At 41.5% G+C, this 22,023-nt stretch overlaps 1 protein-coding gene across 4 annotated transcripts in view; it reads left to right on the top strand.

The window, feature by feature from the left end:
* Positions 1 to 22,023, top strand: part of ADNT1 (adenine nucleotide transporter 1) — a 34,252-nt gene that overhangs the window by 10,558 nt on the left and 1,671 nt on the right. For all 4 annotated transcript variants that reach the window (XM_088854293.1, XM_088854298.1, XM_006847236.4 and 1 more), the window contains exons 4-7: positions 1,248 to 1,285; positions 6,476 to 6,588; positions 6,733 to 6,846; positions 21,284 to 21,634. In XM_088854293.1, the coding sequence (XP_088710419.1) occupies positions 1,248 to 1,285; positions 6,476 to 6,588; positions 6,733 to 6,846; positions 21,284 to 21,634 (616 nt within the window). The remainder of the gene's footprint in view (positions 1 to 1,247; positions 1,286 to 6,475; positions 6,589 to 6,732; positions 6,847 to 21,283; positions 21,635 to 22,023) is intronic.

Here is a 22,023-nt window from a genome sequence, read left to right as displayed (position 1 = left end):
TGGATCATGCATAGTACTTGATTGCTTCTAACACGGATCATACCTCCTTTGATGATGCATTATTTGCTAGAAGTGAGAACAAAGGCAAAAGGAGCTGGGTTCAAGGATAAGAATGACTCGATGACAAAATCACTTGGGAGATAGTATGGTCATAGAGAGCTATCATTGTCACACTATTAGTTTGAATGGTGATGGTTGGAGAGTGGGTCCTACCAAATATTTCATTATTTCACGGACTACTTTCACGTCATCACATTCCACTTCCAACTCATTGATGGAATGATGCTAATCCTATGTCCATACTATTTCCAAGACGTGTCATAATATATGGACCCTTTTTATGTTTCATTGGTTAATGTTTGCGATTGAAAATGGAGATGATTTTCAGCCAATGATTTAGCAAAAGATCAGTTACCATTACCAATTGATGCAGTTGTTTATAAGAAGTTTTCATTACCAGGGATCTAATAGTTGGTTAATGACTAGCAAATGTGGTATTTAAAGAAACATGTATTAATAGTTTTCTTCTTCCCCAAGATATTGAACAATGTAAAATGGGCTAAAAAGTGTCAGCTTGAAGCTTGTGAGAGCCGCCTACTATCGGATAATGGGAAAGATGGTGTAGTTATAGTTTTCAATTGAATGAATTCACCTTTGTGTTTCAAACTATCCTTCCCATGCCTTGTTGGATAGTTATTTTGGTCAACTTGAAACGAGATGAGTTGTTTCCATAATTGCAGAAAAATAACCGAAGCAGTTTCACTGTTATTAAGTCCCATTGGCACCTTTTCATTTTGGATTTCTTTTGTTCACCTTACTCATTAGGAAAAGTTGTTCACGAGTCAGCGGGTGCAAGAGGCCTTTGAGTCAGCAACGTCACTCTTTAAGATGGACGCTGTAGAAAACTCACAGGGCTTATACGGTGGAGAAATTTTTTTTTTTTTTCAAAAATATCACATTTTAGATATAAATTTTATTTTTCATGTTCACGATCATCCTAACCTAGATCATGAATCCCTAAAATTTTCGATCAATAATCCATTTTTAAGATGGTTTAATGGGAGGCCCGCATGTGTTTAGTATGAGTCAGTTGACTCATAGAAACCCCATCCTCGTTATTCCTTTTGAAATGTCACTCTAAAAATCTACATGTTTGAGTTTGGTTGGCAAGCATCAGGTAGATATTCCTTAAGACTAATTTTACTTGCATTGTCCCTAACTTCTCTGTTTGCTATTTCTCTCTGCAGTGCTATTTTGTGGCTTTACCGGCAACAACCAGGCAATGGTATAACCCTTTCTTTCACGTGTTTGTTGGTATTAATTAATTTATGCTGGTGTTGCTTCAGCATGTGCTACAATGGAACTCTTACATATCATAACATGGTCTTGAATCATAAAGCTTGTGTTTATATTGTATCTCAGCAAACAACACCAGATTGTGTTTATATTGACATGCTATATGCTATTCCTTAATTAACACTGTCCATGATTGAAGGGATTTAAGCAACTATTATCTGTATTTTGAACTTTAATTTTACTTTATGAAGTATCTCTTTCTTGTGTCACATGTGGGATAGGGCAAAGGGTACACTATCCTTTGAGTTTTGGTATTGATCAGATCTTGCTTCATTCCATTCTGATTTGTGGAGTTGCGTCTTTTCCATTCTCCAATTTCTTGTGGAGTTTATACAGTCTATAATTGGAGTTCTTTGTTTAGTTCTGTTTCTCTTTCATGGATTCCTCTTTTTGTTCACATGCAGACTTTAGTATGCCTCCTCCTTTTTGAAGTCATAACTTTTCACTTGGATGTCTTTCTTTTTGAGGCGACTTAAAATTTCAAATTGAAGGTTTCTCTGAGATCTACGACTACCATCTCTTGGTTTTTCCTAATTTGGATGGTTTCAGGCCTCAAATCTTGTCTGAACTGCAGCTCAAAAATTTGATTATGAATCTTTAGGATTGACTAAGAATGTTTGAGACATTTGCATAATGAATCTTCATTGTTCTAGGATGAAGGCTATACAAAAAGTAGCATTTACCAATAGAAGTTTTTGGTTGGATTTGTATTCCTCAATCATTATCGTTGAATCAGCTGCTTTTGAACCCTTTTTTGGACGCAATTCTCCGCTTCTTAATCACCCGAATTGCAGAGGGAATCAGCAGGCAATGCAGCAGAAGCGAGGCACAGGGAACCTCCCTATTATCTTTTTATATATTCTGAATGTCAATCAATTCTATCCACTTTCAATCCAGTTGGTACAGGCATCAATTCTATCCACTCCATTCAATCCAGTTGGTACAGGCATCTTGATTCAATTTTTCCGTCCAAAAAAAATAAAAATCAATCAAATCAATGTTTCGGAAGTTCCATCCGTCCCACGAGGGAAATGTGTTGTAGTGGTCAAAAGGAGTAGCGTATTCCAAAATTGAATACTTCCTTAATTCCTCGTCCCCTTCCTACAATCTTTCTCACACAATATTGGTCTATATAATTTATTTAGTTTATTTTTTGGGAGGAGGGAGGGATGATCCACATACCCAATTCTTTGTTGGGTTTAGAGAAAGATATAGAGGTACCCATTCTGGTCATTTTTTTTTTGCTGCACACTAGAAAGAGATTCTTCATCGTGCTCATTTACTGTTGAGAGAGAGAGAGGTTGGAGAGGGTGGGGGTGTGAGTGAGAGGACAAGAGAAGAGAGAGAGAGAGAGAGAGAGAGAGAGAGAGAGAGAGAGGTTGTAGAGGGTGGGGGCATGAGAGAGAAGGCAAGAGAAGTGACCAAGGGTTTTGAGAAGTGAAAGGGGGAGGAATAGAAAGGGTGGAAATGGGATAAGGCTTATTGTTTATTGCAGTTACAAGGTTGGAAAATTCACCCGCTCGAGCACCTAGGCAGTCAGAGGCCTTAGTCGCATCACTAGGCCTAGTCGGGCGAGAAGGGGGCCATGTCACAATGCGGGGTGAATATGCCCCTCGGGTAGGGGCGTTTTTGATCTTTTTGCCCCTCAGATTCTTGTGTTAAAACCATGGGGTTTAGCTCCCGAAAACTCTTGGAGAACCAATTTCAAGCCAAAAACATGCTCAAATCTGGATTTCTTGTGAGAAATCCAAGATCTAATGCAAATAAATTTTTTTTTTGGATTTCTTGTGAAATCGAAAGGCATTTACACCCAATGGCTTGAAATGGTTGTGAAAAGTGGTTTTGGGCAACCAATGTTTGCCCTTTCGAAGCTTGAAGGATTCCATTTTCCGGGCTAACGATTTTCAAGTTTTTGGATTAGGGTTTTATGAGAAACTATATTATTTTTATATATAATTTCTATAGATGATTTTCTTTATTGTTTGACTATTTTATACACTTTATGATTTATGAATGTACGGATTTACTGTTTGGTTTCTTTTTTTTCCTTTTGAAATTAGGTATTTTAACTTGTATCCAGGGGGGTTTGGTATTTAACCTAGCCCTAAAAAAAAAAAAATTTCTTACTTGACATTTGGGTGCCCATCTCTCTAAGCGCCCTACGAGGCAGGCGTCAAGGCGTCCTAGGCCCCTCATTGCCTCGGCTTTGCCTAGTGAGTTCTCCAACCTTGGTTACAAAGGGTTAAAATAAAAAAACGAGGGAAGGGGCTTGGGGTTGTGAATAAATACTTCGAAAAAAAAAATTAATGCCGCTAGATATTTTAAAGTTCGGAGGGGATACTAGGATATTGATCCCAATTTTAGGGATTATTGAGATATTTTCCCTATATATCATCACCATCATCCGAGCCTTATCCCAATTATTTGGGGTCGGCTATACGAATCTTTTTCCGCCGTTCTACTCTCAAGGGATACACCTTCGGTCAGATCATAAGTCATCATATTTCTTCTCTCTACTTCCATCCATTTCCTTTGGGGCCTTCCCCTTGCCCTTGTAGAGCTTCCACTTAAACCACATTACCCTTCCTAATTGGTGTTATATTAAGTCTACGCTGCATATGGTCGGCTCACCTAAGTCTATTTCCCCTCATATATATAAGATCTATACATGGGGTTTGATGAGTTTAGAAGGCTCCCCGAGGCGGGGGGGTGGGGTTTAGGGAGGGGATTGCTGGTGTGCGTTGTTGGGGTTCTGTTCTTTAAGAAATCGAGGTTGTGAGATAGGCAAGAAAAACTAGAGAAAAGTAAACAGAAAGTGAAACATTAGTACATCGAAAAGGGCATGGCCCCCACAAGTGCTCTAAAGCCCATAAAGTTAAATAGGAATTTATGGACCCAAGATAAGTGGTGGTGTTATTAGTTGGTCCATATTTTGGATCATCCAACAGTCAGGTCCTAAATTTACCCCTTTTTTGGGGAAATTATTGCAAATATCCCTTTAATTTTCACTCTCCCATTTTTTGCTGTTTATTATGCCCAAAATGCTTTCGTCACAGGTTTGTTAGGTCTGTGAAGGCTTTACTGACCTGTTAGGTCTATGAAGCTCTGTTGTTATGACTAGGGAGCAACCCTTGGGTGCCTTTTACGAACCTATAGGTATTGAAAGGTCCCAAGCAGCCAAATGATGCACCCAACCCTTCAATTTATCATACCTATTTTGAAAATTGAAGGGTTGGTTGCACCACTTGAGTGCAGACCTTTACGGACTTGGTAGGTCTATAAGGGGTCCTTTATGGATCTAATAGGTCCATAAAGGTCCTAAGCACCCAAATGGTTCTTCCTGGGCATAAAAGGTGAGCTTCACAAACCTAACAAATCTGCAAAGCTTTTACAGACCTTTTAGGTCCGTAATGATGATGTTTTGGCCATTTAAAAAATAGCAGAAAATGGGTTGCACTTAATAAATAAGAATATTAGGTATATTAGAAATTTTTGACAATTAGAGGGATATTAGCAATAATTTCCATTTTGTAATTCACATTTACCCCCGTTCAAAGGTTCAACTTTCAAAGTACAAAAAATAGGAAGCGTTTGGGTGTTTCAAAGTCAAAATTTTGAACCGCTCAAAGCACACAAAAAAAAAAAACGTTTTTGGGTGGTTTGAAAACACACAAAAACTGTTTAGGTGATTTGGAAGTTGGAATTTTGGGCTGAATTTTTTTATTTCTTGGGGCTGTTCAAGACTTGGACATTCATACCACCGAAACACGTTATCTGGTTTGTATTTTAGGTAATTTGGGAGAGGACTTTTGAATCGACCGAACTCAACTTTTTTTTTTCCTTTTTTACCAAACATTTTGTTTTTTGGGTATTTCAGGCTGTCTCAAAGTTATTTCTGATTTTTTTTTTGCGTTTTTGTCTGCTCTAATATTGTACTTTTGAACTGAGTGTAAAATAGGAAAAAAAAAAACTTGAAAATTTGGGATCCCAAATTACCCAAAATATGGACCAACTTATAGTGCCACATCTTATTTTCGGTCCCTACTTAAATTTCCCAAGTTAAATTATGATTTTTACCGGATTTTACCCCTTCTAGGAAGAGAAAAAAATGGTTATTCAACATACTTTTTTTAACAAGAATATCCTAATGAAAAAGAGTTCTTTAAAAGGGCATTGTTGTTGAACTTTATAAAACTTTGACTTCTGTATTACCATTTTCCACTTTAATATTCTGTCTTTTAAAGACTAAAATATTAAACCATAGAGTATACACGGGTGTTTTGGTATGAAATGTGCTAAAACCCTTTCATTTTCCTTATCCACCTGAGGTTTCATCATTTGCATCGGTCCTCATAACCTGCAACCCGATGTAAAGTCTTGTATATGTTTCTGGCCTCGCGTTTTCTTTTCTCATCCTTGTCATACACACATTTTAAATAATTAAATATTACAGGGCAAAATGGTGAAATAAAAAGAGTTAAATGTTTAAGCCATATGCTACTCCATTGATGTCTAAGATCTCCATGCGTTTTTTATTTTAATGCAATGGTAAAACAGTCATAAGAAATTTTTTCAAAAAAAAAAATATAGAGAAATAATTTGATTTGGTGTGCACATGCTTTTAAACTTGCACAATGCTATGATGGGAGTATGCATAGCGTGATAGAAATGGAACCATGGTAGTGATCGATTTTACCCTGATTCTTGTGATACTGCTGAAGTGCTGCTGGTGATATGTCTTATCTATCACATTATTGCTTTAATTAATTAAGTTTCTAATGAGATAATGAACTGTGCTGTTAGTATGTTGTGATTTTTTTATTCTTCCAAGTTTTAGTCCAGGCCTATTGTTGCTCCTTTGTAACTCCTCTTATTCTGTTTTGGTATTGAGATTAATTCTTATCTAGCAAATAAGATAGCAATATTGATAACAGTCATATGCATAATCCATATCACTATTTTCTGGCTCTTCGTAAATTAGCGTTCTGTTTGGTGCTGTGTCAGGCAGTGAATGTTGTTTTAAACATGGTTTGTATAGTAGCCATATTACTCTATTAGCATAGTTCTTAAAATATGTGTCGGGGATGTGATTTAACTTTATTTTTGTTCCAATCTGCAGAAGATGCACAACTCACACCAGTTCTCCGTCTTGGAGCCGGAGCTTGTGCAGGAATTATTGCTATGTCTGCAACTTATCCTCTGGACATGGTGCGAGGAAGGTTGACTGTCCAGGTATATTTGATGATTGGTTTATCTGTACTCATGCATGGGATTCACAACATTAGTACTTGTTTTTGGCAATATGTGCGACTGGCTCTATGCTTGAATCATTTTGGTTTTTGTTTTTTGACTTTTTTCTCCATTTTTCTTTTGCAGACAGAGAAGTCTCCTTATCGGTATAGAGGAATGTTTGACGCATTATCAACGGTTTTGCGGGAAGAAGGCCCTCGTGCCTTGTATAAAGGCTGGCTTCCTTCTGTTATTGGAGTGGTTAGCACAATCTATGACCTCTAATTAAGTCCAAACTTTGAAAATATTTTTACTAATGTCGTCTAGGAACTCCATTCAACACTGACATTCATCACTTCTGTTATGAAAGTATTCCACTTGAGATCTCTCAAACATGCTTTACAGAAATGTTCTCGTTCTTTCAGTCCTGCAAATATATGGCTTTGAGTATCTTAAGCCAGTTTGAGTTTGGATTTTTCAGATAATTAAATGGATAAGTTGCCATAGGGTAAATGAGTAAGCGTGAGTCTACGAAGGCTATTTATGATGTATTCTGTCATTTGCTTGTTGGAGTGATTTACTCTTTATGATCATAGTGTTTATTTAATTGACATAAGTAAACGAAACTATTCTGTGGTTCACATAGGGATTTGAAGTACAAAAAATTTATGCGTGTTGACTGGAAACCCATACTATTTTATGCTTTTCTTTTTTAAAAGAAATGTCTCGTTTTCAGTTACGTTATGTTATGCTTGATGTTAGTTTGGGTTCATAATTTTGCAAGCACACTAATAAGTACAAAGTGTAGACAATGGCTTGCTGAATTAGCTCTTTATGTAACCCATTGAGGATAGTAGTATTTGGCATATGAAATCCCGGTACCTGAGCATTTGGAGTTGGCGATGACAAATTGCAGATTTGTGAATGCTAGCTTTATTAAGTTAGATTCAGTGTTGATGGTTGAACTGCTGGTAGGACCCTTGATATATCTTGTGTTTGGTTTGTGAGAACATTCTTTAGTATTCAATCAAAGTATTTATTAGGCTAGAATCAAATTACTGTGAAGATTTAAACGGGAACACTCCTCCCAAAGGATGTTGTATTGCAATCCTATTAATTTTCTGTTGTCTAGAGGAACATTTCTGATGCCAGAAGAATATGGTCAGATGTGTTCTCCATTTACATGAGGGTATTGGTGGGCCAAATTTTGTATTCTCCCTGGATTTTGTGATTGTTTGGGCATGCTAGCAAAGAAAGGAGTGTTGGATATACCGGATTTTATATGAGTGCATGTTTCAGTTTCATCTTTAGCTTCTTGTTATATTATTCATTTGTAGTGAAGCAAAGTGGACATTTTAATTGGGTTCCTCGTACTGAATTTGAAGCATTTTGATTGATGCTACTATCAAATAAAACCTTATCTATAGTTCTGCATTCTATGCATTCTATTTTTACAGCTGACGTGTTGTTCTCCTTCAACTGAATTATACATATTGCATGTCTCTATCGTCCACTCCAACTCTGGTCTGCAGTTTTCAAAATCCTTTTGCATATGACAGCATTGAAATTTTTTATTTAAAGCTGAATGCTGGAGGTTGATGCTTGAGAATGTAACTTAACCCAAACAAAAGTACAATGAAGAGCTTGAGGGTCAAGGGCTCACTATGTACGACAATTACAACTGTCTAGGGAAGTGTTCAATCCTTTGGCCCTTGGATTATCCCTTACTCATACCATGAAGAAATATTCTTCTCCATGTCATCACTCCAAAGGTCACAAATTTGATTTTTTCCCACTTATCTTAGGGTTTCTAGGCTGCCACATTTGTCTCTACAGATCCCTTCTTTGCAAAAAATGAATAGAAATCAATATATCTTTTACAAGTACATGATGTAATTCATCATTATCGTCATCATGTAATTCTTCACTTCAATTTTCTGCAGTTTCTAGGTTGAGCACTCCTCACATAGAGTTGCATAATTCCTCAATCTTTCATGACTTCTATTTGAAATTTTGTTATCATAAAGTACACACATAGCACAATAATAGGACTCAGAATGAACCTTAAAGCTTTCCTATCAATGAAAGTACAATTAGTGACTTCACATGTAACACCTTTTTATTTGCTGCATAAAAGAAAGTGCGCATCCTCTGATTAAAAGTGGGTTATCTCACCCATTGTTGTATAGTGGGGCCCACACCCGTACCAAGGTGGTCCCTTATGTCTTAGGGGTCCTCATAATAAATAAGTTATTTTAAAACTTATAAAATGACTTTTAGAAAATCATTAATACTTTTACTTTCTCTCTGAATATTCAAAACAAAATTAATTGTTTTTAAATGAATCTGATGGAAATCGGATCCAACTTCGTTAAGGAAAATGCAAAAATAATGAGTCAGCCCATCTCTACTGGTGGTTATGTCCCGCACTCACTTTCTCAAATTGACTCAGTCGTTCCCATGACCCACAGTCCATCACAAGGGTTCATGATTGGATTTCCAAGGCCAGCTGATAGGTGATGACAACATAATCCTAGTCTATGGACTATAGGTTCTCCCTAGAGACAAGCTTAGGTCAAACAGACGTGTGCACACTCATTACAATTGGTGCATGGGGGCTATCTCTAGCACATGTTCCTGTAACACCCTCAATGGTGTTTATATCCCAATACGGCTATCATATGTTCAAGCCATGTGATGTTCTTGGTGAGGGTTTGGCTCTTGTCCCTTCAGGCCTACCAATCACAAATAAGGGCCACAAAGTCCCTTGGCCAACTACCCTGGGCATCTCTCTGACCTCATCAAGGGTAAACCCTGCAAATCCATCTCGGTTGTGCTTTGTGCCCAGTTATCATAGGTTGTAGAATTCAACTCAGCCTAGCTCTTCAAGCCTAGTTTGAGTCATGACATCAATATTGCCAACTTAGGGCCCTCTGGAGCATGTTCCTTTAGTCCCTCTGGACAGTACTCCCACATGATTTATCATGTCACTATAGTCATAGAGTTATGTGGCCATTTAAAGCCTTATGAGGGCATGTAAAACTAACACAACATGTTTGAGATGTCCCACCTTGTAATAATGGGTGCATGAATGCCATGCCCTATTGATTGAGCAACAACCTCAACCGTTTACTGTCGTTTGCAATAGTACCGCTTCTATCGTCTATTAGGGATTGGGGTACATGTTTTAGGGAAAAAATTCATAACTTCTTACCTTTCTTCTCTTATGAAGAGTCCACATAATTTAGCAATGGGAGCTTGGCTTGTTCCAAAATCTATCATATTTCAGTCTTAAATTCTGAATTGAGTTTATTAAACTCATGTCTTATCTTTTGCCAAAATTTCATTAGCTAGACATTCGATCAGAAGGTGGTAGGTATAACATATAAAATTTAAATTCCCCCATGTATTCTACATATATCCTTAATAAGCGAAAATTGTTCGACTACCATGTTGGCAGTGCCTTTGTAGTACTAAGCAATCATCGCACATAATATAATGAAGACTCAATTTGTTTGCCGGTAAAACCCCTCAAGTCAATTTTGGGATACGGAGCGGACCATAGTAGTGACATTAGTGATGTACTGATGGTGTTTGTCTTGAAGTCTGTTAAAAGATAGTTCTTGCCATTGTCAACCTTCACTTATTGGTAATTGTACCGTCTCCAAAGTTGAATAGATCTAGTCCAGTGTTTGAAAATTCGGCTGCTCAGCCGCCTAGGTGGCCAATCACCTAACACGCCTAGGCAGCCAATCGCCTAAAACGCCTAGGCCCCTGCCTAGGCGCTACAGTCAAGGCGGCTGCCAAGGTGTCACCTCGATGCAGGTTGTTCAGAGCGAAAAAAATCCCCTACGTGCCTTTTAGAGAGAGAAGACTCCCCCAAAACCTCTATTTTGTGATTTATTTAAAGATCGATAAATTATGAATTCTTCTGTAATCAAAGGCAATGCTTCGTGGTAGTTTTCGGAGCTTCAACTGGTCAATAGTGAGGACTTTTAGCGATCGAATAGGCAAAGTTTGGGCCGACATCGTTTCAATTTGATATTTTTAAGAGCCATGATGATATTTGAGTAAGGGTTTTGATTTTTTTTGCTATGATGTATTATGTTTTGAATCATTTGATTTTTTTTATTTGTAGCTTTTTTTTCCTTTTATGATATATGTACATATTTGTAGTTAGTAAGATTGATTTTTTTTTTGTTGTGATTAATTAATTACTAACTTGTTTGGACGATGAAATTGGTCCTATATTGAATTCTTTTATGAATAATTGGTTCTTATTTTGTACAATATGTGATGTTTTGATATCCTATTAGTTTTGTTATACTCTTTTGATATTTTTTACATATTTGTAGATGGAATATTTACCGATTTGGACTTGTATTTTGTGAATAGTCATAAACTTTGGAATAAATTGATATTTTGTGAATATTTGATATCCAAAACCAAATCTTATGGATATAAATTAATAAATAATAATTATATTATACCTTATATCTTAATTCTTATGTGAATAGTTCCTACCCATCCAAAAACGCCTAGGCGCCCTCCTGTAGGGCTGGCTTTAGCACCTTCACTTATGTGCTCATGTGTCTCCTGTCTCTTTTATAGGGCATACACCCCCATAACTTCATTTGCCTCTTCGATGTGGGAGTAATCCCACACAGTGGAGAGGGAGGGGTGGAGTTAGCGAGAGAAACAAGTATTCTATTGAGATTCAAAGATTGGCCTGCTGGCCACTATTTCGCTTTTTTGAATAGTAAAATAAAGGATCTTCCAACAGCTTTTAAAGGTTCACGTGAGCCGTATGTACACACCTCACACCCTCCTTTCAATCCTTCCACGTGCGTGCATTTATACAAATTATCTTCGATTTCTCCAAGTCATGCAATGGAATTTAAGAGACACCAAGCCATTGAAGCCAAGAAGTTTGCCTACTCGATTAATGCAATTAAACTCCGTAGGTGGGAGGGGTGAGAGAGAAAATTGTTGTTTTGTGGGGAAAATATTTTAGTCCCACATTGAAAGATTTAGAGAGGTAATGTGGGGATTTTCTATAAAATGAAGGGTAGATTTTAAAAGAGGGGAGAAATTTCTGGTTCTTGGTCCGGTATGGGGCGGGTCCCCTAGTACCCGGACCCGGACCCGGACCCGGACCTGGACCCGTACCCGAGAATCTTCGGGTACATTATAAAGGACCCGAACCCTACCCGCGGGTCCAAGGTTTGGATACATACCCGGACCCTTGTTGGGTATACCCGGTGGGGTCCTGGGTCGGGTCTGGGTGCATGAACAATGAACTTTAGATATCAGAGAAGGCATTTTGCACAGTAGAAGGGAATGCTAATCTAATATCATGTTAAAACTCTATTGCCAAATGCTGGTGTGTCTTGTGAACAATAACAGAACACGTAACATGGAACAAACATTATCTTGAAAAGTGAAGGCGTCCATGCATCAATCCTTTCCTTTTATATGGTATATATATTTGCAATGATTGCTCTAGAAGAAATAATGAAGTACGAGTATGTCTAAAAGATGACAATTATCAAAAATAAAATACACAGAGAAGATTAAACAACAATTTTTTTTACAACTTGCCATGGCTTCGTCTGATGGAGCCACCCTTTCCTCTTTCCCTCCCCTATACCAGATATGTCCACTGGCTTCGTCCCTCTCCTTTGCTCTTCCAGATTCCTCCTCCACCTATTTTTGACCCCCCCCCTCCATTTCTTCCTCGTCACCCCCTCACTCTCCTCCTCCCCATCAGCCCATTGCCTCCTTCCCTCCACCAACCTCTTGTTATCCTTCTTCGACACCTTCTACCCTCTCTCTCTCTCTCTCTCTCTCTCTCTCTCTCCCCCTCTCCTTTGACCTAGTCATCTAGGTAAACATGAACTTTGCTCATCCTTGGTGGGCCATTTCAGCCTAAGAAGAGATGACATTTGTCGGGTAGAAAAATCGGGCCAAGCATTTTGGAAAGACCCGAACATCTGCTGTTGACACCTCTCCAATGGCTCCTCCTCGTTCATTTTTCCCTCTGAGATTGCTGCTTCCAAAGCCTTGAACTCTAACCCTCTTTTGTTCAAGGGAGCCTCTCTGCCGGTGACTTCGTGGTCTCATCTTTTGGGAGCCTTCACGAAGCAGAAAGTCTGGCTCACGGTCTCTGACATTCCTTTGCATGCCTGGCATCCATCAACCTCAAGCTCATAAGACTTGACCCATTGGAAATCCACCGAAGTCCTTCCCCTTGGTTCTATCCAGCTGCTTATCAAAGTTCCCCCCTCTCCATTCCATCCAAGCTTTGGGTATCCCTAGAGGGGTGCTTCTATTATATCTCCAACACTTGGGCCTTGACCTCCCCTCCCATTTCTCACCATCTCCCAAACCCCCTGTTGTCACTTCCCCTTAGCAGACATTGGTGGCTGGACTCTGTCCAGATATGTAAGCGGAGAAATCGCACCTGCAACCGCTTTTTTCGCCACCCCACAGACCACCTTCAATTGTTTTTGGCACCCGTTGCTCCCCACTCTCTCTCTTCATCAAGGCCTACCTCCCCCAGCTCGACCTGGCCCATCCCCTTTCCTAGAGGTAGCATCACCTGGCATGCGCCTCACTCTTCCTCACCCGCTAGCCATCTGTGACCTGCTCGTGCCACGCCCCCTTTTGCACTTTTTCATGGTGAACACGCTCCCAACCTCCTCTTCCCCTCTCAACTGTCCACCTAGTCTCACATGTCTTCCACATGGCATGATCCCAACCACTACTGATCGGCACACTCCCTCATCGATGAACTCTCTACGCTCATTCCCTCCTCTCCTCAAGTGCTTAGTCCCCTCCTTCACCACTCTGTCTCCTCATATGTCTGACAGTACGCCTCCTGTACCCTACCCTCCGCCTTCCTCCTTACACCTGAATGATGTCTTTCCATTCTCCCTGCAGAGCCGCCCTCCTCGTACGGCCAGAGGACACTTGTCGTCTCCCCATCACACCCCTCTCCCACCTCGCTTCATCCTCGCCCTTCCTCCTCTTCGCGTCTTCTCGAGACAGTATCTTTGCCTCTTACTCTCAAAACTTCCTCCCCAGTGGCCTTATTTTCATTTCCTGGTCATGCCACCGACATCTCACCCCTCCTTCCTCAACCTCCTCCTCCTCGGCCTAGGGTTGGCCTCTACGTCATTATTGACCTCCTACCCCCTCCCGCCAGCTCCTTATGACCCCCTCTCTCCTCCCAACCCCCTCTCTTCAAGTTGCTCCCTCCCTCACCTCCTCTTCTCGGGACCTCATACCCTTTGAACACTTTGCTTGGCTTCCCTCTCCTTTTGTACCTCATATTTTCGCGCCAGCCCCTTCCCTCCCATGGGTGCCCCCTCTTTCCCTGCTTTCCCTGTCCTCCAACCCTGGCCCCACCTCTTCGGCCCCTCCCTCTCCCTGCCCACATCTCCGCTTTTTACCACTTCCCTTTTCTCGCTTTTTCCCTCTCTTTTCACTTAACTCGTGGCTCCCCCCCACCTCCTCGGTCTTTCAATCCACCTCCCTTGGCACCCATTCGTATCCCCTCTTCCTCTTGTTCTCCCTCTACCTCTCGTCTTCCTCCTGCCATCTCTACCAGCCCCTCTCATCCCACTGTAACTCTTCTTCCTCCACCCCGTTCTCTTCCCTTTTCCAGTGACACTCTTTTTTCCTTAGGGCTTGCCCCTCTTTCTTCTTCTCAGTCTTCAACCCCCCCATCTCAGCCAATGATGCTTCAAACTGCGCCAGCTACCTACGGCTCAGCCGCACTTCCTTCTCCCTCCCCTCCCTCAGTCCGCTCCTATTTTATTAACAATATTGACATGGCGCAGGGTGACATCAACCAGATTATGAGGATCATTGGATTAAATTTCGATGGCTTGAAAGAAGACGTCGAGGCTTTCTTCTGCTTTAACACCCAAACCTGTTTAAAAGTAAGTAAAAAGAAAGGTCAGAGAGAACTGTAGTACCTCATCTCTGGGATCAACTACAACTCGAGCGCATTGCTAACTCATGCGCCTTAGCAACAATTGCATCTTCCGCGGCGCATCTCATCCCTAGACGCTCTTCTAGGCGCCCCCCTCCGTGATGCACTCTAATGAAGCTCCTTGTTTTGTATATCAGGGGCCTCAGATCCTCCTTCAAGAAGAGTTCTGTTCGCTTCTTTTGCTCTATCCACTCCCCTCTATCCTCTCTCTCATTGAGACTATAAGCACCCATCCACCTCCCTCAGCATGGTCCGTCAAGTGTGGGGTAGATGGCCCTGCCGATGGTTCACCCTCTAGGCTAATGGAGCATCAAGGGGCATATGGATCATCTGGGACTCTACCTCCCATTCTCTCTCATCCTTCCATATCGCCTCCTTCTCTAAAACTCTCACCCTCAACAGGGTATCCAATGGACTCCCTTGGAAATTCACTGTGGTTTACAGACCCAACTCGGACTCGACTAGAAGTGCCTTGTGGAAGGAACTAGACAATCTCGCCTCTTGCCCACCCAGGAGGTGGTGCCTTGGGGTGACTTTAACATGACCAGATGGTCATTTGAGAGAAATACATTGCCCAGGGTCTCTCAATCGGTGCTGGACTTATCAAATTTTATCTTGTGCCATGAGCTCATTGACCTCCCTATTGAAGGGCCACCTTCACGTGGTATACGCATTCCTCCTCCTCCCCTTCCCTTTCCAAGATAGACTGCTTCCTCTGTATTCTAGACTAGGACTCCATCTTCCCTGATACCCATGTCTTGGCTCTTCTCAAACCCACCTCTGATAACAAGCTTATCTTCCTCGACACCCTCCGAGCCACTGGTTAGACCCAGGCCTTTTAGATTGGAGTTAGCTTGGCTTGAAGAACTGAGCCTCCCCACTTTGGTCTCCTCCTGGTGGTCGTGCTTCTATATCCTTGGAAGGGCTGGGTAGTGCCTTAAAAAGATCAACTCCTCTGAGCCTCCCTCAAAACATGGAGTCGAAATACCCAAGAAGCTTCTCTACTGCAGTTAATCGACGAATTGGATCTCCCAGAGGACTCTCGCTCCTTGAGTCCTAATGAATCTCTTCTCATAACTCAACTCAAAACTGATTACCATAACCTGCTTGGAACCAAAGAGATCTACTGGGTTCATTGGTTCAGATTGAAATGGCTGAAACAAGGGGATCTCATGATGGCTTTCTTCCACCGAATAGCCAATTGTAGGAGAAGGGACAACACCATCACCCAAATCAAGCTCCAGTACATTGTCCTAGACTAACCCCATTTGATGGAAAGAGCCATCCTCAACTTTTTTCAAAATCTTCTCCAAGCTTAAGCCAGACCTACCCCAAAAATGGACGATATAATGTTCTTGACCAGGTCTTATGGCTAGAGCGTCCTTTTACCTAAGATTAGATCCTCAAAGCCATCAATGAGTTGGGTTAGAACCGGGGTCCAAGCCCGGATGGGTTTCCTATAGCCCTCTTCAAACATTTTTTTGGAGCTCCTATGCCCGGACGTTGGCTTTCTTCGAAGACTTCCATAATAGAGGGGTCATACACAAAGGCTTGAATGCGACATTCACTGTCCTCATCCCAAGTCGAAGGAGCCGAGGAGTTTAAAGACTTCGGACCAATCAGCCTTATTAATAATTCCTACAAAATCCTTGCTAAGGTGTTGGCTTCCAGACTCAAGGAAGTCCTCCACTAGGTAATTTCTCCCCCCTTCCCCTTCCCCCCCCAGGGTGCCATCGTGAAGGATCATTAGATCCTAGGTGTAGCCCTCATCGCCCACGAGTGCATTCATTCCAGAATTGCCTCCAAAGTATCGGGCCTATTCAATAAATTGGACTCGAAAATAATGTATGACCATGTCGACTGGTCGGTTTTGGAAGAGATACTGATAAGAATGAGTTTTGGGACCCGATAGAGATAGTGGATCAATGGATGCATCCGTCACCCTTCTTTCTTGGTCATCATCAATGCCTCACTGATGGGCTTCTTCCCCTCCTCTAGATGTCTCTGCTAGGGAGACCGGTTTTCTCCCTCTCTCTTTGCCATTGTTGTTGAAGTCTTCAGCATATCAATTGTTAAGATGTACCACCATGGCTTGTTGAAGGGCAACAAGGTCACAATCTCTGACCCCTCTATCTTCACCTCCAATACGCCGATGATAGCTTCCTTTTTTGTGGTACATGGTCACATCAGATGGAGTCCTTGCTCGTTTTTCTCAAGTGCTTCCAGCTAGCCATCGGCTTCAAGTTCAATCTGGCCAAATCCAAACTATTCGGACTGGCGGTCGTCCCCCTCATCACCATAGCCTTGCTACCAGATGGGGATGTGTCGTGGACTCTCTCCCTTCCACTTACCTTGGTCTGTCTCTTTGCCATGGCAAACCCAAACTTACCCAGTGGAGTCACATCACTAATAGGTTTGATCGAAAGCTGGCGCATGGAAGGGAAGATTCTTATCTTCGGCAGGCAGAGTCACCCTCATCAAAGCCACCCTCTCCAATGTCCACGTTTCCGAGATGTCCCTTTTTTGTATGCCTGCCTCGGTTGTCCATCACTTAGAACAATTGATGCGCAACTTCCCCTGGTCTGGCTCAATGGAGTCCAACAAGATTCACCTCGTCTCTTGGCGAATAGTTTGCAAACCCAAGGCCATTGGCTGTCTGAGGATTCCAAACCTTTGACTCAATAACCTAGCCCAACTAGGGAAATGGTGGTGGCGCCTCGCCACCTAGGAGGGGCACCTTTGGCACCAGGTTCTTCGTCACAAATAACTCATCAACTATGCCTCTTGGGTGCTCGAAAATAGAACTTACATCTCCTCCACGGTGGTTTGGAAGTCACTTACCTGGAGTCTAGAATCCTTTAAAGGCCATATTCTATTTCACCAACGTCACGGTGATAGAACCCTCTTCTGGTCTGACCATTGGGTTGGACATACACCCTTAGGGATTCACTACTCACTTCACCAACCTCTTCGTCTCGCTAGAGACCCCAATGTTTCAGTGGTGGATCTTTTCCCCTTATTGGGCTCATCTCGTTCTTGGAATCCCAATTTTCGTAGACCCCTCCACGAGAATGAGATCCCTTTCTTTCTTGAGCTCTCAACCATTCTCCACCCTCTCTACATCTCTTCATAGGGTAAGGATTCTATCTTTTGGACTTTTAGCCCCAACGGAGATCTCAGTGGTCTCCGTCTACCATGTTCGCGGTTCCTATAGGCCCTCACCTCCCTTGTCTTAGCCGATTGTTGCTATGGCGTGGTTTACCTTCACCCCTCCTAGAATTCGGGTCTTCCTTTAGATAACCTTGTCGGAACGGGGCGTCATCATTGACCAGCTCCAACATAGAGGAATGAGTATCCCTAACCGCTACGCAATGTGTAGGGAAGACGAGGAAAACCAACTCACATCTTTTCAACCGTTCTAGACTTGCGAGTCAAGTGTTGGACGACATCCTTCGCCTTTTCAATTGAACCAGGGTCACTCCCAAGTCAGGCCTAAATTTGGCACCTTGCTATGGAAGGCCTCTGTTGCTGTGACATTGGGTCTATTTGGAAGGAACGCCAATAAAAGGGTTTTCCAAGGCCAGTCCTCTCAACCCCGGGCCTTGTGGAACTTTATTAGGTCCATCGTGATTTTTTGGGCATCAAACCACAACAGATTCAAGCTTTTACTGGCCTTGGACTTCTTCCTCAATTGGCATATGATCCTTAGTTTCAAGCCTCATAGTATTCCTCGTGCCTTCTTGTGGTGCCCTCTAGAACCATACCAAATAGAACTCAATTTTGACGGTTGCTCTCTTGGCAACCCAGGCCTGGCAGGCATCGGCGGAATCTTCAAAGACCATGAAGGAGCCACCCTCTCTTCCTGTACCTCGCCCATTGGATGGTCTGACTCCAAATGGTCGAAGCCTTCGCCCTTTTGGAAGGGCTCAAACTTTTCAACCCTTCATGGATTTCTTCCCTTGTCGGGGAATGAGATTAAAAAAATGTCATAACTTGGCCCTCCGGAGAGGCACCACCCCCATGGCGACTCGTTTCGGTCTTTGACGAGATCTTCGACATTTGTAGGCTCTTAAATTTTTTGGATAATAGTGAATCCGAAACTTATTTCCTTACAAGTCTGAAATTTTTGTATTCTAAATTTCATTAAATGTCAACCACCCGTTGCCAGGAAATCACAAGCTTTCCAAATCGGGTAAAACTTAGGAATCTTTGATCTCTTAAATCCTTCAAATTTGATTTATTTCCTCCCCCTTCAAATCTGATCGATGTAGTGGATAAATCATGCGAAGAAAGGTCCATGGATAAAATTTGAGCTCAAATAGGGTTCCCTAGGGGCTCTAGGGGAGAAGGGGTAAAGGTACATTGTTTATTTTTATAATATTCCCCCTGATGATGTTGAAGGGTAAGTTTTATACCAATAAAGCTGAAGGGTAAGTTCTATAGAACAACTGTGAGACCAGCTTTGCTTTATGGGGAGGAATGTTGGGCGGAAAAAAAACAATATATCTATAAAATGAATATAGTGGAGATGAGGATATTGAGATGGATGAGTGGTAGGACCAGAAAGGATAGAATCCGAAATGAATCCATTCGGGAAAGTTTAGGTGTGACACCAATAAGCGATAAGATGAGAGAGAGTAGACTTAGGTGGCTGGCGATATGTGGCGTTGACTTAGTACAACACCTGTTTGGAGGTGCGGTTAGTTTAAGTGGAAGGATTGAAAAAAGAAAGGGGTAGGCCCAAAAAGATGCAAGGATGCGGTTGGAAGTAGTCCAAAAAAATATAGGGAGTTATGACCTCACTGAGAGTATGGCCTTAAATAGAACAGAATGGTGGACCATGATTCATATGGCTGACCACAATTAATTGGGAATAGTGCTATGATGATGGTGATGATAATATTCCCCCCGAGTTTGGGGCAGTTTCGGGCTTGGTAACTTGTTGAGCCAGAGTGACTCAGGTCCCACTTGACGTTTGAAAACACTGTTTAGAGATCATCTAGCTCAGAGCCTTCTGTTTTCTTTGGGCCATGTTGGCCATTCAAAGTCCACAAAGACTTTGGCGCTTGCTCCATTAGAGGGCCCCAAACTGTTTGATATCAGATGGGACTGCTTCCAAGAAGTAGTTGGGGACCCTGTGAATGCCATTAGATAGGCTTCTAGGCAGATTCCATGGTACCTTGAGCATTTGTTGGATTGAATTTCAGCTCTTTCCAGCAACCTACAGGTTTCTACAAGCATTTAATGCACGAGGGCTTTGTGTTCTGGAATTTGCTCAAAATATTGTTTTTTTCTGTACATATGGTGCCTACTTATACATGGGGCAGAAATTTGTTCCTAGTTTGAAGGGCAAAAGGAGAAAAGAAAATGTATCTGGGCTTTGAGAATAAAAACCTGGAGATTTTAAAAGTTAACAATTTAAAACAAGTTAATGATTATAAAATAAAGATGCATGGACTTGAAGAGAGATTATTTTGTAAATTTCATTGCCCCAGAGGAACTTAAGATTTGGTTGAGAGATTAAATTTCTGGGTTCCAACTTTTTGTGGTATTTTTTTAGGGTAAATTAACTTTTTGCGGTAACCACTTCTTTTCCTTTTCCCTTCAATCTTAAAATTTACTTCCTAGTTTTTGTGGAGCCGACCTCTCTCTCTCTCTCTCTCTCTCTCACACACACACACACACACACACACACACACACACATCAATCCATTGTCCTGCCCTGCCCTCATGTTAATAGTCACAGTTCTTCAGCTAGGTTGTTAATACAAAGTCTACTTCATACCTGCAGAAAACTCTACTTCTCACTCACTGAAATGAGGGCCACTGTTTTAGCTACTATGGGACCTTAATGAGAATTGGGGGCTCTCTTGGTTTGATTTCCCTTTCAACCATGGCACACATTTGGATTGATCAAAACATGTTCTCTGGCCTGGAGGGCTGAAAGGGGAGACTGCTTATTTGTAAAATTCTGTTCTTACTAAAGTAGTTCTATCTTTTTGAAGGTATTCAGCTAGTTGCAGACTTTATAGAGGTATGTATTATTGTGTAGTTGTCTTTTTTATACACTGATTGCATATGATATTGTAACCATAGTTTTCAGGTCACTAGTCTCTGAGGCTGTTGCATTAGTGCAATTTTAAAATGATTGCACATCCAATTCATTAACACGAAATAAAGGCATCATTCACTAGATTAAGATATCTGGTGTCTCTGGTGTTCTAGTTATTTAAAAATCGAATAATACTTTCCAGAACACTTCAGCACTGGTCTACTAGACATTTTTTTTTGCTTGTAAACTGTTGTTTTCCATGGTTGCCCATTAGGTAAAGTTTATTTTGATTGTTCCCCATGTGCTATTTGAAGATGCATTTCCTTCCCTTGTCTTGCAGAAAATTATATATATAACCATGGAACTTGTCTTGAAGAAAATTATGTATATAATCATGTGTGATCATTCCTTTATTTGTATATTCATGTGTGCCTTTTTTTTTTTTTTGGATGATATGCGTCTTCTATCCTATCTCTTCTGAAGAGTAAAGAGAAATCCTAACATATAATTTATTTGTTCCATGATTTTATGGGCTTGTCTCTTTCTGGTTTTGCCCTTTTCTGTAGCCAAGTTTGAGCATGGGTATTGTTCCAAAGTGAAATGACTATATCCTTACCCCCCCTCTCTCTCTCTCTCTTTATGTGCAGATTCCTTATGTGGGTCTCAACTTTGCGGTTTATGAATCTCTCAAGGATTGGTTGATCAAGACCAAAGCTTTAGGCTTGGTCGATCCAGATTCAGAGGAGCTGAGTGTGTTGACAAGGCTAGGTTGCGGTGCAGCTGCTGGGACTGTGGGGCAGACTGTTGCGTACCCACTTGACGTGATAAGGCGGCGGATGCAGATGGTAGGGTGGAAGGATGCCTCCTCCATTCTCACAGCAGATGGTAGGAGCAAGGCCCCCCTTGAGTACACAGGCATGGTTGATGCCTTCAGGAAAACTGTCAGAAATGAAGGTTTTGGAGCACTTTACAAGGGCCTCGTTCCTAATTCTGTCAAGGTCAGTTGCACACTAATATTGTGCTTGAAATTCTCAAGAGATTGCCTACTTTCTGTATGTTTATGGGAACCTCAAATCTGCATCTGGGACCTAAAATTTTTCGAAAGATAAAAATTGAGCGACATATCTCCACTTCTACTCTCTTACTTTTTTTTTTACTTTTTATTTCTTAAAATCAAGGTAAACTAACATGTTCCATCTTTCAGGAATAATTACCTGTTGCATTTAGGGCTGACAATGGGCTTGGCAGCCTGGCCTGGCCGTCCCAGCCCAGTCCATCCTGAACTGGGGACCATGCCATCGAGCCTAGTGTCTTGGGCAGGGCCTCTAGGGATCCGGCTGGGCCAGGGTCAGCTCTAGTTGCATTTACCTAAAGAAAGATGAGCTTG

The sequence above is a fragment of the Amborella trichopoda genome, chromosome 1, assembly GCF_054954075.1.
Source record: "Amborella trichopoda isolate Santa Cruz 75 chromosome 1, AtrichopodaSantaCruz75HAP2 v2.0, whole genome shotgun sequence".
NCBI classification, from domain to species: domain Eukaryota; kingdom Viridiplantae; phylum Streptophyta; class Magnoliopsida; order Amborellales; family Amborellaceae; genus Amborella; species Amborella trichopoda.
This window is presented reverse-complemented; position numbering and strand designations above follow the sequence as displayed.